An 18,859-nucleotide genomic window follows, 5' to 3' on the forward strand; every position below is an offset into this window, starting at 1 on the left:
TGTATTGCCACTGTCTGTTCACTGTTTTCATTGAATACTATAACACCTGATTTTCTAACACTAAATTTGAAAACCTAAACTGTTGCCTTCCTGTCCACAGATATTAGCCAGATGTTGCAAATAACTTTGCTTGTTAGCTTAGCAACACAATATCGTCCGCATAAAATAAACCTGGAAGCTACTGCTTTACTACTGTATACACCTGATTGTATGAGAAATTAAACCCAACATTACTTCCTTCTAGCGCCCTCTCTATCCTCCCCCTGTCTATCATAAGCAGCAATTGGGATAAAGGGTACCCCTGCCTCAGTCCCTTGTTGATATGAACTTTCTCCTCACTGCTCATCCCTTCCCATTCAATGCAAATGTTATTTTCTAGGTAAAGCTCTTTTAAAAGCTGTAGACAATCGTCACTTAATCCTTCCTCTTCTAGAATATCCCACAAAATGTTGCAGTCTACTTGTCATAGGCTCCTGTAATGTATAAGAAGGCCATATATAACGGTCTGCTTTCTACTTTTGATATTTGAATACACTGAGTAAGAACAAATGAGTTATCATCCAAACGGCTACCTATTCTGAAGCCATTATGAAGTTCTCCCAAAACGCCATCATATTCTCTGCCCATGCTTGAAGCTTAAATTTGATTGCCTGCAAGTACACCCGAATAGAACAAGCACGAGCTTCCGCTATTGTTCCATTGGTTGACGTGCATCGTAGGAGGCCCAAACATGTGCGCAATGCTTGAGCCTGAATGCTCTCCAGCGTGCGCACACAACTAAGTCCCATGCTTGAGAGCGCCGGCATGCTGTACCGTATATACCCTACGAATAGTGCTTGGTACAATTGGAGTAATGACGACTCCGAGGGGCCCGATCTTGTTGCTGCCACGACGCGAAGGACGTGAACAAAACTCTTCAGCTTTGATTTCAGTGCGGCGACGTGTCTTCGAATGTACCTTCGCGTGTTGACCCGACACAGGCACCATCCTCTGTCATCGCTCCCTACCACACACCCAGGTTCTAGCTTTTCAAGGACTATATCGCGGTATCAGAGTGTTTTGCTGTCAAGATTTTCTCCCGACTGTATTCCGAGAACACACCCGTGGGTTCTGCCTAAACCTGTCGTTACATTGCAGATCCCTGGAATTACTAAAAAGTCATTCGTTGCATCTATTGACCTCAGGCAACTAACCCTGTTGCACATTTCTACAGAGTACGGAGATACTGTACATTTGTATACCGATGGCTCTGCCACACCATATGCCTCCACTGCAGCCTTCGTCATTCCACATATGATCATCGCTCGCCGGTTTAAACTAGACCATAGCGCAACATCAACTGCCGCAGAACTTGTTGCTATCCGGGAAGCACTTCGATTTCTCTCCGAGGAGCCTCCTCACGCATGGACGATATTCTGCGATTGCAAGCCAGCTCTGCAAACGATTGACTGTGTCCTCAGACGGGGCCTGTATTATTCTATGGCTATAGAAATTACAGAGTATCTCGACCACGCAACTAGAAATGGCCACAATGTCACCTTTCAGTGGATACCATCACACTGTGGTGTGATAGGGAACGAACAGGCAGACGCTAAAGCGAAAACTGCTTTAGATAATGCTTGTGAAGTACGCATTCCGTTCTCACGAACAGACACAAATGCCCTACTTCGTCGCGTAAACCGCAACTCTACGTTGGAACACTGGACCCAACCAGATCGACGACACAAGCGATTACATAAATGGGACCAAGAAATGAGATTTCGTATGCCTCACAAGTTCAAAAGAAACCACACGAGCATGGTGCACCGGATTCGCCTTGGTGTCGCATTCACCAACCGTTATAGAAATATGATAGGTGCCAGTGATACTAGCCCAAACTGTGAATGCTGTGAGGTGCCAGAAACACTTGAACATACATTTTGCGTGTGTCCCGCGTACGCGCAAGAACGACAGCAACTTGTCTCTTCCATAGCAAACATCCATGAGAGACCGCTATCGGACGAGTTTCTTTTAGGCCCTTGGCCTAATGCAACCAGCGCAGCCCTGGTAACAAGAGCCGCTGTAGCTTTTCTCCAAGCCACTGGGCTGGACGCACGCCTTTAGATATACCACAACTCCGTGAATTTGTATATATGCATCTCTTCCTTATACCATCATCATTCATCAGCCCTTTCCCTCCCCGTCCCTTTTCCCCAGAGTAGAGTAGCAGGCCAGAGCAAGTTATAGCTCAGGCCGACCTCTCTGCCTTTCTGTAAATAAATTTCTCTCTCTCTCTCTTGATTGCCTGCATTGCTAGCCTGTATATTACCGATGTAATGGTCAGCGGTCTATACGAGTGAATTCTATCTTTCTTCCCCTTATCAGTATAAATTAAATTCATTCTACTCTGTTGCCAACTGTCTGGTATTCGTCTATCTTTTAAAGTTTTTTCCACTGCTTTCACCAGACCTTCCGTACTTTTCGTCCTAGTTCATTAATCAGCCTAACGGGAACCATGTAGTGGCTATAGTGGCTATAGCGTACTAGAGTAGGGGTAGTGGGCCGAGGGGGAAGAGCGGGCAGTGCGTGCGCTTGATGCAAAAAATCTGGAGAGCCTTTGCGGACACAAGGCAGTGCTAGGGAGCTTTTCACCTGAGGCCCGCCGTGCCACCGCCGTGCTCATGCATTGACCGTTGCCTGTTCTCATCCACGTATTTGTGTTGTTCTGTGTTTTGCGCATGCATTTGTTATTTAGTGCGCAGTTTTTTTTCTGACCAATGAGGTGACATCAAGAAGCCTCGTTGGAAGAACTACTGCTTTGCACCCAGTTGCCGAACTGGGTATAGCAGCGTGAAGAATGCGCCGAAGTGTTTTAATGTCCCTGGGGATGACGAAAGACGCTGTGTTTAGACTCGGAACCTTCACCGTGCTGATAAGCCCCTGGAACTGACTGACACTGTGTGTGAGCTACATTTCGAAGAAACATACATGCTTCAAGGCTATGTTCACGTCATTGATGAAAAGAAAGTGAGGATACCGCGTGGAAAGCCCTCACTTTAACTGGACACAGTACCAACCATTCTGCTGAATGTTCTCAAGTACCCAGCGAAGGTGCCAGTACACGACAGATCTCCAAGAAAAAGGTGTGCGCAGAACCTGAAGAGTGTGGCTCATCTAAGAAACCTTGCTTGCAAGTTCTGTTCGTTCTGTTTTACAGTGAAGCTGTCTATGGATACAATCTCGAGATTTATTCATGGTGTAACGTCGACAGAAAACTATCAGCGGCGGCAGCATTGAAGACACACGGCTTACGCCTGTGTATCGTATTCTGTCCTTACAGATGCTCACACTCATGCTAACAATAATTCTGTGGTGACCGAACTGTGCGATTGCGCACATCTTTTCCTTGCACATCGTGGCCTACAACAGACAGCTGCTGTGACGCCCACTACGAGCAGCAACGAATCAAAGGGGATGCTGGCACCTCGAGGCTTCAATGGCAGCAGCAGAGGCATTGAAGACACATGCCTTACACCTGTGTATCGTATTCTGTACTTAAAGATGCTCACACGTGCTGACAACGAGTCTGCAGTGACCAAACCGTACGACCGTGCACTTCTTCCCCTTGCACATCGCGGCCTACAATCAACAGCTGCTGTGACGCCCACAACGAGCAGCTCTGAATAAGAGGGCATGCTGACACCTCGAGGCTTCAATGGCAGCAGCAGAGGCATTGAAGACACATGCCTTACACCTGTGTATCGTATTCTGTACTTACAGATGCTCACACTCGTGCTGACAACGAGTCTGCAGTGACCAACCCGTACGGCCGCGCACACCTTCTCCCTGCACATCGTGGATTACAATCAACAGCTGCTGTGCCACCCACTACAAGCAGCTCCGAATAAGAGGGGATGCCGACACCTTGAAGCTTCACTGGCAGTGGCAGCATTGAAGACACACGGCTTACGCCTGTGTATCGTATTCGGTCCTTACAGATGCCCACACTCATATTGACAACGATTCTGCAGTGACCAAACTGTGCGACTAAGCGCATCTTCCCCTTGCACATTGTGGCCTACAATCAACAGCTGCTGTGATGCCTGCTCTGAGCAGCTCCGAATAGAAGGGGATGCTGGCACCTTGAGGCTTTACTGGCAGCGGCGGTATCATTGAAGAAACAAGGCTTACGCCTGTGTATCGTATTCGGTCCTTACAGGTTAGAAATCACATCAGTATCTACCTTTTATGACTTATGTAAATACAGTATTTCTGTTGCCACTGCCATATCTTGACTTGTTGTTCTTGTTCTCTCGCCCTATTCTCTTATTCTATCATGACACCTGATCCTGAAATGTTAAAATGTTGAAAGAGATGAAGCAGGAAATTCATGACATGTGCACCTCTCTGGAACGAGAATTTAGAAACGAAAACAGAGAAGTAAAAGCTGGCACGGAACTGATTAACCAATATTTCGAAGAAATGAAAGTTAGCACGATAACCAATAAAAAGGAAAACGCAGATAATAAGGTTCAGAATGCTTTCCTTCTATCTGAGTGTACACTCCTTAAGGAACAGGTGCAAGCGAATGAACCACGACCGGCTTTATTACTTCGCGACCTGTTCACCGGCGCCACCTCCGTAGCCCCCGATTTTTTACTGCTTGTTTAGTTCATTCTTAGTTCGCCCGACCGCCGCTGCTCTCCGTGGCGCCAGAACTTACCCCCACGCCGAGTGCGGGCTGGCGTAGCGGTAGCAGTGGCGGCTTCTTCGTTGTGTTTTTGTGCTTGTCTGAACACCATGTTTCCGGCTGTTCTGATTGCTGTCCGCATACGTGCCAAGAACGCAATTACTGCTGAGAGCCTTTACATTTCGTAGGCTGTAAAAATCATCGCTCGCGATGGTGCATTGCTGCGTTCCGCTCTGCAAATCGAGCGGGCGCACAGCGAAGGGTATCACATGTGAGGGCTGTCTCATATTAATTTGAGGGCACCAGCCTCTCAGTCTACTACTACTGTCATCATAGCAGGCATGGACAGGGGAGGGCTATCGTACCCTACCTTGGCTTTCGTAGAGTTCGTCAGCCGCCTGGAAGGTGCTGCGTCAAGTGTGGCTCCTGTGCTTGTTAGGGGGCCAACGCCGCTTAAGAAGTTTGCAGACCTAGTGCTGCCGTCACTTACAAAAAATACGCTGTTTGTGTGCTTGAAGGACACCACAGAGCCTCACAGAAGGGCCCTGCTAAACCTGATTGTCCACAAGTTTATGAGGCCATCTTTGTCCAATTTTGCCTCTGATCTCACAGAAGAGCACGCCAAACGAAAATTAATTAATGCCAAACCGAAATCACGAACGGTCCTAAAAGTGTAAGAATCTGGCTGACCTGAGATAAAGTTGTGGCTACGACCGGCTATTGTGCCTGGCAAACAAGCTTTCCTAGTCTGGTTTTATTCATTTTTCATGTAGAGTGCGTCTTGAAATGATTAACAATCGGGTGAATGCTCCTGAAAACGAGTAAGTGTGCATAGCGCGCTTTTTGTCGTAAATTGGCGGAAAGTAGCGCGGCTTCGCCCTGGGATGCTGCTAGCTACAGAGCAGAAGCAATCGTGTTCAGGTTGTGCAGCTGTGCGCGCAAAAAAAAAAAAAAAACAAAGTTTGAGTAGCACCAGAGCCGCGCCCACCACTACAACCGCTCTTTGAGCTTGTTTTAGCTGCAAAACTGCTGCGATGAGAAAGAAAAATATTACCGCTATCAGCCTTTAGTCGGGTACAGCTTTTTGTGGCTATGCAGGGGAATTGCTACGAGTGCGAGACGCCTGCTTCTGCGCTGTTCTCGCGCGCTCATGATAGCCAGAGACTTAGGCGTGTTAGCTGACAGCTCGCGCTCCTAACTACCACTGTATACAGAAAGCTGTCCGCGATTATTGCATCTGATGAATATTAACACGTCTTTGCGGTGCGTGCTTAAACGATGCGGTTTAACACGGCCTACCGGCAACATGGTAACGCAAGCGTACTGAAGCTAACAGAAGCGTACGGCGGGCGCTGCCGAAATGAGTGTAACTTGTGGCGCCACCTGTTGCGGCGCGCCGTCCCTCCTGAACAGTCACGTGATATTTACGCGGACACGCGCCGCCATAGGAGCCGGCGTAGTGAGCAGGTCGCGAGTAATAAAGCCGGTCGTGGAATGAACTAAGAATGGTACAACTGGAACAGTACTCAAGAAACAAAAACCTACAAATCAAAGGTATTCCAGTTTCGCAGCATGAAAATCTACTGAAAATTTTCCAAAATGTGAGTGAATCAATTGTACAGGGCGATGTTGAAGTATGCCACAGGATTCCAACAAAAAGCTCATCGCAGTCAAACATTGTTGTACAGTTTTACAACAGATCGAAATGCGATGCAGTTTTAGAAAAGGCGAGAAAGAAAAGATTTCCAATGGCTGATATTAGTTTAGCACAGTCTGCCCCAGTATATATGAATGAGCATTCATGTTTCAAACTAAACAAGCTGCTGGGGATCACAATTGTGAAAAAGAAATAAAAAAATTGGCATTTTGCATGGACAAGGGACGGCAAAGTTTTCGCAAGGAAGACTGAGTGTTTCTGAGCACTGCGTTATAGCTTGCATCTCGGATCCTGATAAGATCGACTAGGAAAAAGATGTTTTCTTCCGACGTCATGCCAACAAACACCTCTTGTCCAGCTTATCTCTTGCCTTGGGAAGTAGGTAACTTATATGCAAAAAACAAGAATTCATTATGTTTAATCCACATTAACGCACAATCAGCTAGAAATAAGAAAGACCAAATTGTTGCACTTACTGCCTCATTTGGTTTCACCCCAGATGTGCTGATGGTAACTGAAACCTGGTATAAAAATGAAATAGATGTGCTTAGGTTGCCTGGTTATAAATCATTCTTCATAAATCGACCCCTTCAAAGAGGAGGAGGCATTATGTTGATGGTAAAAAAACATGCTGCATTGCCACCTGAATGAGTCATTTTCCTTTGTTACTCTTGATTATGAAGTGCTTCCAATTAAATGCAATGATAATGTATATTGTGCCGTATATGGATCTCCAGGTAGAAACATACCAAGTGTCACGATCCGCCCGGGTTCGTGAACAAGAGAGGGCTCGAGGAACCCTCCGTTAGATGGATGCTCCGCAGCGTGGTGATAACAAACGATGACTGAGCGCCAAGCAGCTGTGCTCCCTGGTGTTTATTGGTGCGGTGACCAATGTTTCCTAACTGAGCCTGGCAGCCACCAAGCCTGGCGGGCCAACGAAGATTATGCCCGAGGGGGCATCACATGCTTGTCACCCTTACCCCTTGTTTGTTTGTCGACAAGAAACGTCCAAGTTCCAAGTGCGAGGCTCTGCCTCTGCCCTAGCCGGGTCGACGGTGCCTGCTACCCAGGCGAATAACGGTCTGGTGGCCTCCGCCGTCGAGCACTCCGCCTGGGCACCATTGTTGACGGGCTGGTTGTGGCAATGCCGGGTGCTGTCTGAGACACCCTCACTCCATCCGGAGGGTCCGCAGTGGTCGGCCTTGTGAGTGGTGCCGGACTTGACACCGGCCCTCCCCCCCAATGGACGCTGCACCACTCGCAACGCTTGCCACCTCAGAAGTGGGCGGTGCTCCACTGGAAGCGACTGGTGTTGCTGCTAGTCCTCCTGTGGGCTGGAACTCAGAATTGGCAGTTGAGGGTGCTGGCCAGGTCCCGAGGCGAGGCTTAACACAGTCAGCGTGTCTGTGCCACGTGGCCCCATCTGGCATGCACAAGAGCAGCGACGAGGCACTAGCAGGAGACACCACCTGTCCGGCAGACCAGGGCGGGCCAGCACAGAAGTTCGTGGTAAAAACTGGAGCTCCTAACTCTGGCAAAGGCCCAGACGGCACCCTTGGTCAGGAGCCAGCTTCTGCTTCAGCTGCTTCAGGAGCACTGCGGATCGAAGGTCTGGATGCAAGGCGTCCAGGGGGCACAGCCAGTGACATCGTGGGGCGTGGTTCGGTACTGAAACACTATCCGGGCAATCTGCATCCGGAAATCCCCAGTCTGGATCTTCTTGAGCTTGTCCTTGATGGTTTGCACCACCCGCTCAGCTGCACCATTCGAAGCAGGGTGGTACAGTGGAACCATTATCAGGCGGATTCCGTTCTTCGTCAGCCAGGCCAGGTACTCCACGCATGCGAAAACAGGACCATTGTGGGACACGATGACGTCCAGCAACCCTTGGGCAGCAAAGACCTGTCGTAGCGCCGCAATGGTCGGGCTTGCTGATGGGAGTGGTGACAGGTAGAACCTCCACCCACATTGAAAAGGCGTCCACCACCACCAGGTAGTGGCCCTTGAAGGGTCTCCCAAAATCCGCATGTAGGCGGGACCAGGATCTCTGTGGGAATGGCCAGGGGGTGATTTCCACATGATGTGAGGCCCGCTGATGCTCCTGGCAGATTTGGCAGCTCTGCACCATGTGAGCAATGTCCTGGCCCAGGCCAGGCCGCCAAACATGGGAGCGGGCCACCATCTTGGTCTTTTCCATGCCAGGATGACATGTGTGCAGCAACTGCAGGACCCTGGACCGGAGACTTTGTGGGATCACCACCCTGGAACCCCACAGCAGGCAGCCCTGCTGCAAGCTCACCTTGGCGGCCTCTTGGCTATATAGGCCTTGCTGAACCAATTCCTCCCCACGGGACACCACCTTGACCACCTGAGGCAGGACTGCGTCCTGTCCAGTCGCTTGCGATACCGCAGCTCTGGAGAGCACTTCTGGGTACGCGTGCTCCAGCATGAACACTTCAGCAGGTTCTGGAAAAGCATCAGGCACCTCTGGCAAGGTCAGGCGGCTCAGGGCATCAGCAGGTTCCAAGTCCTTTTCCGGATGGTACTGACTTTCCCGGAGGTTCCAGACTTTCCCGGAGCTGGTGACTGTAAGCTGCCAGCCTCAAGGCTCAGAGTACCACTCGAGGTGATGCCTGCACGGGAACTGCCTTGTCTGGCCCTAGCAGCCCCAACAGCGGCTTGTGCTCTGTGACCGCCTCGAACTTCCGGCCCCACAAATACTGGTGGAGGCATTCAACACCGAAAATGAGGGCCAAACCTTCCTTGCCCAGCTGGCTGTAGCATTGCTCTGCAGCATGAAGCTGGTGAGAAGCAAACAACACAGGGCGTTCCTGGCCATCCTCGTCCCGGTTCGTCAGGATGGCTCCCACGCCGTACGGCGACGCATCTATGGTCAGGATGACAGGTTTGGCAGGATCGAAATGTACCAGCACTGGAGCATTAGTGATTAGCTCCTTGCCGTGCTGGAAGGCCCAGTCTTGCTCCTTCCTCCAGACCCATTGCTGACCATCTCAAAGCAGATGGAGCGGCTGTAGGTGCTCCGACAGGTTGGGCAGAAAATTCCTGTAGACATTGATGAGGCCGAGGTAGCTCCGAAGCTACTTCTTGTTCCGGGGCTTAGGCGCCTTGAGCATGGCATCAACTTTGCGGAGAGCCAGGGCTAGGCCAGCCTGGGAAATGGCATGTTCCAAGTACTCAACACTGGGGGCCAGGAAAACGTACTTTTCCAGCTTGAGCTTGAGACAGGTGTCCTGCAGTCGTGCCAGGACGTTGTGCAGGTTCTGCAGGTGGTCCTCATCATTGCTGCCAAACTAGGATGTCATCCAAGTACACCATCACATGCCTCAGGTCCCTGAAGAGGTTGTCCATCTCCATCTAAAATATGGCTGGGGCTGAGGCCATGCCAAATGGTACGCGTGAGTGCTGGAAAAGCCCTAAAGTTGTCGATATTCCGACATACTTCTGGGAGGCATCCTGGAGCACCAGCTGCTGGTAAGCATCTCTGACGTCGAGCTCGGTAAACTTCTTTCCACTGGACAATGCTGACACCAGAGACCTTCAATCAGGGGCAATGGGTACTTCTCGACGGTAGTGACGGGGTTGATGGTAACCTTGAAATCCCCATAGATCCTGACACTGCCATCTTGTTTGAGGACTGGTACGATGGGAGCGGCCCTTCAGACGTCTTGACGGGAACCAGGATGACCTCTCGCTGTAACCATTGCGGCTCCTAGGTGACCCCATCTTTCAGGGCGAACGGCAGTGGGCGAGGCTTGAAAAAACGCGGCCGGGCTCCCTCAGGTACATAGATGCTAGCCGTGGTGCCAGTGAATGTCTCCACCCCTGGCTGGAACATGGACTTGAACTCGGTCTGGAGGCTGGGGACGTCTTTCACTGCATGCAAGCTGGCTTCCTGGTACTCTGGCAGACGAATGCCCAGTGCATGAATCCAGTTTCGACCCAGCAGCGTCGGCGACGACCCCTTGGTTAAGTAAAGGGGAAGGGTTGCCTCCCTGTTGCCAAAGCGAACACTGACCTTGGCCTGACCCTGGACCTGGAAGAGCTGCCCGGAGTAACTGCACAGCATGACGCCCGAAGCCTCGACAAACACGCAGCGGAAGGTATGCATGAACCGTTTTCCAGCCACGACAGACACGCTGGCCCGTGTCCAGCTCCATGGAAATGGGTTGCCCGCAGATTTCGACGGTCAGCATGTACGGCGACACACACGACGATACAAAGCCTGTGTGCCACATGTCAAAAATCGGCGGGTCCTCGGCCATGACGTGGAGCCTGGCCGCGGAAGAACTTGAGCCTGCTGCCGCATGCCCCCGCCGCGTACTCTTGCGACGGCTACCCTGGGCGCAGGCTTGCATGGTACCTGGGCTTGAACCAGGCTGCTGCGGCTGTTTGCCGTTCGTCCTCCCCCTTCGGCATACCCGTGACAGGTGCCCAGTCATGGGTATGCACAGGTGAAGCATTGTGCTTGAGAGAACTGGCACTGTGACGGAGAATGGGCACCACCACAGCGACCGCATGAATCATGGTACTGGTACTGGTAAGAAACAGAGAAAAGTTTATAACAGCTGTGTCTTACGAGTACTCACGTACGGGGCAGAAACCTGGAGGCTTACGAAAAGAGTTCTACTTAAATTGAGGACGACGCAACGAGCTATGGAAAGAAGAATGATAGGTGTAACGTTAAGGGATAAGAAAAGAGCAGATTGGGTGAGGGAACAAATGCGAGTTAATGATATCTTAGTTGAGATCATGAAAAAGAAATGGGCACAGGTAGGACACGTAATGAGGAGGAAAGATAACCGATGGGCATTAAGAGTTACGGAATGGATCTCAAGGGAAGGGAAGCGTAGCAGAGGGCGGCAGAAAGTTAGGTGGGCAGATGAGATTAAGAAGTTTGCAGGGACAACATGGCCACAATTAGTACATGACCGCCGCCGCCGCCACGACCGCAGGTACTGCCCTTTGCCGCCAACTTGTTGACCGCCACTTTCGCTGACGGTGAGCCAGTCGCACAGGCAATCTCGCCGAAGTCCTTGGCGGCAGCTTCCATTGCCAGCACTACCTTCATGGCATCGCCCAGCGAGGGGTCGGGAAACTCCAGGAGTAGCGTCTGCATGGCGGTGTTGTTGATGCCGCAGACGAAACGGTCCCGGAGCAGCGAGGCCAGTTGGTCCCCGAAAACGCAGGCACTCAGTAACCCTTGTAGCGCAGCAGTGAACTGCCCGAGGGTCTCACCTTCCCGGCGGCTACGGTTGTTGCAGCGGAAACGCTCCGTTAGTGTGGACGGTGTTGGGTTGAAATGCGAGCGCAGTATGGCGAGCAGTTCACCCAGCGTCCTAACATGCGGCGTGGCTGGCTTGAGAAGGTCGAGCAGGAGACTGAAGACACGGGCCCCCAGCTGGCCAGGAAAATATCCCGCTGTTTGGCCTCGGGTGTGTAGTTAGCCCGGAAGAACATGTGGACTTGTTCCTCGTGAATTAGCTAGGCAGACCCATCTCCCTCGAACCGCTCGAGCCTTCCATATAATGGCATGGCGGCAGCGACAGGGGGCGGTGTCTCGCCACTGGTGGCAGCGTGGGACAATCCGTGGGTACTCATTGCCATTGTCACGATCCACCCAGGTTAGTGAACAAGGGAGGGCTCGAGGCACCCTCCGTTAGATGGATGCTCCACAGCGTGGTGGTAACGAACGATGACTGACCGACGAGCAGCTGTGGTCGCCGGTGTTTATTGGTGCGGTGACCAATGTTGCCTAACTGAGCCTGGCGGGTCAACGAAGATTATGCCCGAGGGGGCGTCACATGCTTGTTGCACCAAGATTTCTGTACTTTATAGATGAGTACCTAAGCTGGATTAATGATAATGGTTTCAAGCTCATTATGACAGGTGATGTAAACATTGACTTGTTAAAGACTTCTAAACCACGTGATGAATTATATGGGACACTTGAACCTAATGGTTTGAAAATGTAGTAAACTCTCCCATTCATATTTCACCCGACTCAACTACGCTAATAGACGTCTTCATAACGAACACTGAAGGTACGAATCTCTCATCCAGTGTTGTAGGCACTCACATGAGCGATCACCTCCCAATTTTTTAATTTTTTAAACAAAGCCAATCTATTGGAACCATGAATGAAATTCATTAGACTGTACAGGACGTGTAATGCACATAGTTTAAACAATTTTTGCAATGATATATTGCTCATTGACTGGTCACCTCCACTGCTTAATTATTACATACGCCGAGACAGCTTACGAATATTTTCACGAGAAGTTTCAATCTAATTATGTGAAATGTTTCAGGTACAAGGTTTTGAAACCTGTGCGTAAATGTAAAAAGCCATAAGTAACAAAACAATGTTCAAAAGAAATACGCACAAAAAATAGTTTATTTCAAGACTTTACTTCAACGTGGTCTAAAGAAACTGCGTCAATTTAGGGTTCAAAGGAATCAAGTAAATAGTCTTCTGCGCCGTGAGAAAAAGATGTACTCACAAAATTTATTTATTGTTGACATTATGAAAAAGACGGATATTGTTTGGAAGCGCATTAACACAGTTCTTTGAAAAAGCGGTTTATAAGGAGACTATTAGGAAAATTACAATTAATGGCAATGCAATATCAGAAAAGGAACTAGCCTAATCTTTCAACAAGTATTTTACCAATTTAGCAAAAAGTTCTCATGATTCAAATTGTTCACACTATCCAACTACAAAGAACAGCCAATCTGCATTTTTGACTCCTACAACAGATAGGGAAATAATATACACTTTCTTAGCTATCAGAAATAGTAAATGTTGCGATGCCAATGGTATTGAAATTGGGCCTGCAAAGTTCCTACTAGATGCAATCACTCCGGTGTTGACATACAATTATAACCTTGTTTTATCTGATGGTACTCTTCCAAAAAGCCTCCAGGTTGCTAAAGTTATAGTGTTACACAAGGGCAGCGACAAAAAAGATTTAACTAACTATAGACCAATATTCGTCTTGCCAATTCTTCAAAACCTCTGGAAAAATTAATTCACAGGCACATTACAGCCTTTACAACTAAGCATAAACTAACAACAAACATGCAGTTTCGATTTACGAGAGGTCAATCTACTGAAACTGCCCTTCTAACACAAAAGGAAATTAGATTCTTTCGAATGTCAGCTATATACATTGGGTATTTTTGTCGACTACTCAAAGGCATTCGACTGCATAAATCATACTACCATACTAGAAAAGTTTAACTATTATGGTTTTCGAGGTGTTTTTTTGAAGTTAATAGAAATATATCTCCAGCATCGCATGCAACACATAGTTATAAACAGTCACGCATCCGATTTGAAACCAGTTATTGCAGGAGTACCACAGCGAAGCATTTTGAGCCCCTTGCTTCTTTGTATTTCTATTAATGATTTAGTGAGTATATTGACAAAGACGTAAAATTTATTGCATCTGCAGACGACATTACAATTCTTGTAACCGAAAAAAATGTTGAAGATGTCATTATGAAAGCCAACAAGGTGCTGTCAAAATTATCATCTTGGAGTATTGCAAACTCGCTAAAGGGACCCTGAAACGATTTTGATTTTTATCAAACGTACTGAGTTGCTAGAGTAGGTCTTTCTGATCATTAATTGATGCATCTAAGAGCTCTGCGTAAAGTGTGTAATTTATTATAAGGTTTTAAAAATGTACATTGCTGCCGATCGCAGCACACTGCTCGGCAGAATTTTCAGCCGCCCCTACCCATATGACGTAAATCACCCAATTGACATCAGTAGGGCGAGCTATCCGATTGGCTGACCAGGGCATGTCATCAATAATTTTTCCACCTTTATGGTGAACAAATGACGATCGTAATAGGTGGAATGTTGGTTGATTTGTTTCTGTAAAAAGAAAGTAACAAAAAGAGAATGCACAAGAACAAGAGCAAAAATGAGCAAGAGCAAGAAAAATGAGCAAGAACCTAAAACTCGAGCGTGCCCATGGCGAGCCAGGTGGCGAGAAGCCAAAAATGAAAGAAAAGCGATGGACCGTGGCCCTGCCATACGTGCACAACTTATCTCACTGCTTGAAAAAGATTGGGCGCAAAGCTGGAGTTAATGTAGTGCTTACTGCCCCGAAAAAACTAAAAAGCCTCTGCCAACATGTCAATGCTGAAGAGCCGATAAACCAGGAAGGGTGCACGATTAATCACCAGAATCATTTTGTGGAGTGCACAGAAGCCGTGGTGTATTCAATACCTCTGAAATGTGGAAAAAGGTATATAGGGCAAACTTCGAGATGCACAAATGAAAGACTAAAGGAACACAAACTTAGCGTCGAGCAGGCTAACAGGAATCTAGGCATCCATATCAGGGATTGCCCCTCAAAAGATTGCGCCGCAGAATTCAGATGCTGTAAAGTGCTGAAGAAACACAATGACCAGCTGATCCGGGAGATAATTGAGGCAGCCGAGATTACCAGACTTCGTGACCAATGCGTTAGCACGCCGTCCTTGTCAATGACAAAAAAAGAACTTGAGCTTTTGCACGTGCAACCATCTTGAGTGCAAAAAAGAAAAAAGTGCATGTTTCACATGATGTGCGATCACGTGACTGTGACACTGTGGGCAATGGTTATAAGAAGCCGTGTTTCTTTCGGAATAAACGTTGTTGAAAGTCAGTGCTTGTGGTGTCTTCTTGTCTCGTCTCTTGTCTACATTTTACGCTGTTACTAGCAGGACCCTATTAAGGAATGCATGCTAGGCCCCATTAAGGGTCTTATATACGGGACACATGGTGGGCTCAACAAGAAACATCAGAAAGAGCTCTGAATGGCTGCCAGTATGCTTATTTAGCATCTAGGTGCTCGTGCTCTAACCAGAGACAACGGGTGAAAGCGTGTATAATTGAGGAACATGTCTCAATTGTGACAGTGACCCCTGTAAATAATTAGTATGCCTCACCCATAAGATGGCTGTGCCGCGGCGAAGCTAAGTAGTCAAGTTCAAATGATTTGGTGACGGCAAATTTTTATATAAATATAACGAAATCTATGGCGCATAAAAATCTATGGCCGCCAGCTAGGACCTTCGGTGGGGATCAAATTAAAAAAAAAATGAATTAACCAGAGTTGAATTAACGGAAGTCCACTGTATCAAACTGTTTCACGATCCTTTTCAAGCTTGATAAATCTGGAATGAACTGCATACGAAAATTCGTTCACCATCTTGTAAAGGTAGTGAATTAACATGTGCTCTGCCAGTAAGCTATCGCCAGTACCATGAATGAAGTTTTGATTTTGTATTTAATTCTAATCAATTCCAAGCTTCCCGCTCATTTTCTTGGAAATGAGGTGCACGTTAGGATTGGTTAAATATGGTATTGGTACATTATGAGCTGCCATTTGTGTTTGAAGCTCTGCTAAGGGCCGGCAAAAAAATCTGCGCTTTCAGAGAGAGATAGTATGTCTTCAATGCGTCCACTGTTCCCTAGCACTGCTAAGGCAGGCATTACAGTCATCAGGGTTTTGATTCGGGTCCCAACTGGGGTCACGATTGGGGTGGGCACATGCGTGCCGATCAGTAAAACTGAAGTTACAGTAGAACTTTGTTCATATGTTGTGGGAAATGAAGTGCAAGAAAAAACATAGAAACTGGAAAAACATATGATCCGAAGTCACAAAAAAGATTTGGCAGACTCAACTGCAGTTGACATCTACATAATGTGAAGCGTTGCACGAATCGTTGCAGCACGAAACATCAGCTGGTAGGGCAAGAGCGGCCTGAGAAGCACGTTGTGGACTTTGCAGCAGCAGCAAGCTTAAGTTTTTTTCTCTTCTTTTTTGGCCTGGGTCAGCAACTTCTTCAGGTGGGGCATCTTGGCGGGAAGTTATGACGTGTGCACTTGGCGAGAAGCGTTGCATCACAAAACGCCAAAGCACCTCGCGCTCGTGGGGTGTGAGTGGCACGAAATGCGCCTTGTTGTTTTTCCTAATGTTTCAAGATAGTGATGGCAAACCGAAATAATATCGAGCTGGTGAGTGACTCCGGAACATGTTGCCAGCAGAGGGAAACATGATGCTCACTTTGCACTGTCTGCAGCAGCAGGTAATGACAAAGCATTTGGGTTATTACCAATTAAAATCATGCAGTACGCTTCCATCATCACTACACCCCTGCAACGCACTGTGAAGCAGATAGGTGAAGATGCTTATTGCAGTAGGATTGGCGATGACAGCTGCGAATGCGACGTGTGATGACCCGTCAGATTTGCTGGTACCGGAAGAGGAAACCGAGTGCGTGCGGGCATTTTCATGTGACACGGTTGGGCAAGTACTGCGGGAAGGCTGCTGCGGCAGGCACCTACTGCTCTCAGTCACGCGTGCCATTCCTGGTTCCAGTGGGATACAGCAGCCGGAAAATGTACCATACGATTGCAGTTTGGTGGCGTACTAACATTGGTGCCAAAATATCACGTTTTCACGGATCGTATCAACTGGCAGAAAGAATGTAACTGTATTAAGTCAGTTTATGTTCTTGATCGCGAATGTTGGCGCTACGAAATTATGCAAAATGGGATTGTATCAACTAGGCTATACTGTATTTGGCAAGACAATTTCAGGATCAAAATAACCAATATCTTGGCCCAAAAAATGTGCGCGCACCAGCTGGGACATTTACTCAGGATTAAATTAGCTAACAAAATCAAATTAACCAAAGACGAATTGACAGAGGTTTACTGTACAAAACTGTTACATGAGCAACCTTAATTTTTGGAGGGAAAGCACCTTGTCTGATATAGATTAAAGATATGAGCCAGCCTGTTTCCTGTCTGATTGTATGTTTCCTATATGTGTCTTTTTTGGCTGGTTTTCTCTTAAAATACAATGCGCCCACTAGCCCAAGAACGTGTTTTAGTAGAATACCTTTCTCATACAGTGGGCCCTTTCCTGTATTCCAACCCAGTCTCTTTCCTGTCTTCTTGTATGCTTCTTGCGTGCATCTTTTTTTGGCAGGTATTTTCTTAAAATACAATGCACCAATTAGCCTAACTACAAGTTTTACATATGAGCTAAGTATGGTGATAAGAACTGAAGAGTGCGTTTAATTGCGTGTTAGTTTAATATGAAAGCCACTAATGTCTTGAGCATTGTTTAGATTAAAAGTAAGCTGCACCTCGTATTCGTCTACAGCAGCAAGACAAATGGAGCTGTTTGTCATCGTCTGAAAGACGGAAGAAGGGCATCTCTCACGGCTCAGTGTGTCCTGCCTGGCCAAGTTGGTAGCGGGGCTGCGCTGGATGCCCCCATTGAGTGCCGAAGGTGGCAGCCCGCCATCCACAGAATCCACGGTGGTGACAATTCGAGACTCCACAATCGCACCCAGCGTTGAAGGGGCTGCTGCAGCTGATGCGGAGACCTGCTGGTGGGGCTGTGGTGCAGCAGAGGCAGCTGCGGAGGCCTCTGCCTTCACTGGCAGGGCGGCAGCTGTCTGCAGGGGGCTGCGGCTTTCGCTCGAAGGAGCACACTGCATTGATAGCACAGCCTCGCATAAGGAACAAGCTGATAGTGCTATGGACCAGCATGCACACAAAGAAAAATCTGAAGCAGGCATAAACACACTTGGCAACCTTACTTAGTCAATTATCGCCCAAAGCAGTCATCTAGGTGCATGGTTTTCATTTGTTCCATTCAAATAAATACAGGTCAGGCACACAGGTTCCTCGATTTTTTTAACCCCCACTCTTCACGTTGCACTGAATAATGTAAGCAAAATCATATAAAATTAATGATAAATGTTACTTATTTATTTTTTATTTAGACACACACTCTCTGGGATAAAGGCAGATACGACTATCTTATTAGGGCCTCCCTACCACACTGTTACAATACACTGCTTTATGAGGGTACCCCTACCCATGATTAAAATTACGCCAAGATAATTTTATTTTGCACCTCTCATATTTAGTTTGTCAATGCCAAAAACTCATTGCTTTATCTTTTTCAGCCATGCACTTCAAGTTGGCAATATACTAGACAAAAAACGTGGAAAGGCAAAGAACAGTGGAAGAAAAAAGGTTAAAGAGGAGCAAGAACAAAAAAGAATCACGAAAATATTAAAAGCAGTCACTTTGCTAGGTGCCAGGCAGACGTGCGAGAGATTGCATGAGATCGAGCAAGCGACTTCATTTGCTTGCAGCAATATAGACAACTGATTTACGCATTCCGATACATTATACAGCACTCTCCATTATTTCACATGGCACTTTTTTCTCACGCAATACAGCACAGTCACCACTGTGCTGTTCAGACAATGAAAAAAGCATGAAGCAAGACCCCTCATTTCCTGCCCTTGCAACACTAAGGCTACCTCATCACCTTGGAAGGCAGTAGCGCTGGAAGAACAGAAAAAGAAACTACGTCGAACGCTGGGCTCATTCTGTGAGGCTTTTTGAAGGCTACCGCCTCTGGTGTGCACTACCTTCCCCCGTGACCAGAGTTGGAGGTCACGTGTTCTGGTGAATTTTGTGG

The 18,859-nt window shown here is 47.8% G+C and overlaps 1 protein-coding gene across 4 annotated transcripts in view; it reads right to left on the reverse strand.

Annotated features, from left to right (window-relative positions):
* Window positions 1-18,859, reverse strand: part of Plc21C (Phospholipase C at 21C) — a 571,303-nt gene that overhangs the window by 139,503 nt on the left and 412,941 nt on the right. For all 4 annotated transcript variants that reach the window (XM_075698222.1, XM_075698223.1, XM_075698225.1 and 1 more), the window contains exon 16: window positions 17,582-17,855. In XM_075698222.1, coding sequence (XP_075554337.1) covers window positions 17,582-17,855 — 274 coding nt within the window. The remainder of the gene's footprint in view (window positions 1-17,581; window positions 17,856-18,859) is intronic.

The sequence above is a fragment of the Dermacentor variabilis genome, chromosome 7 (genome assembly GCF_050947875.1).
Source record: "Dermacentor variabilis isolate Ectoservices chromosome 7, ASM5094787v1, whole genome shotgun sequence".
NCBI classification, from domain to species: domain Eukaryota; kingdom Metazoa; phylum Arthropoda; class Arachnida; order Ixodida; family Ixodidae; genus Dermacentor; species Dermacentor variabilis.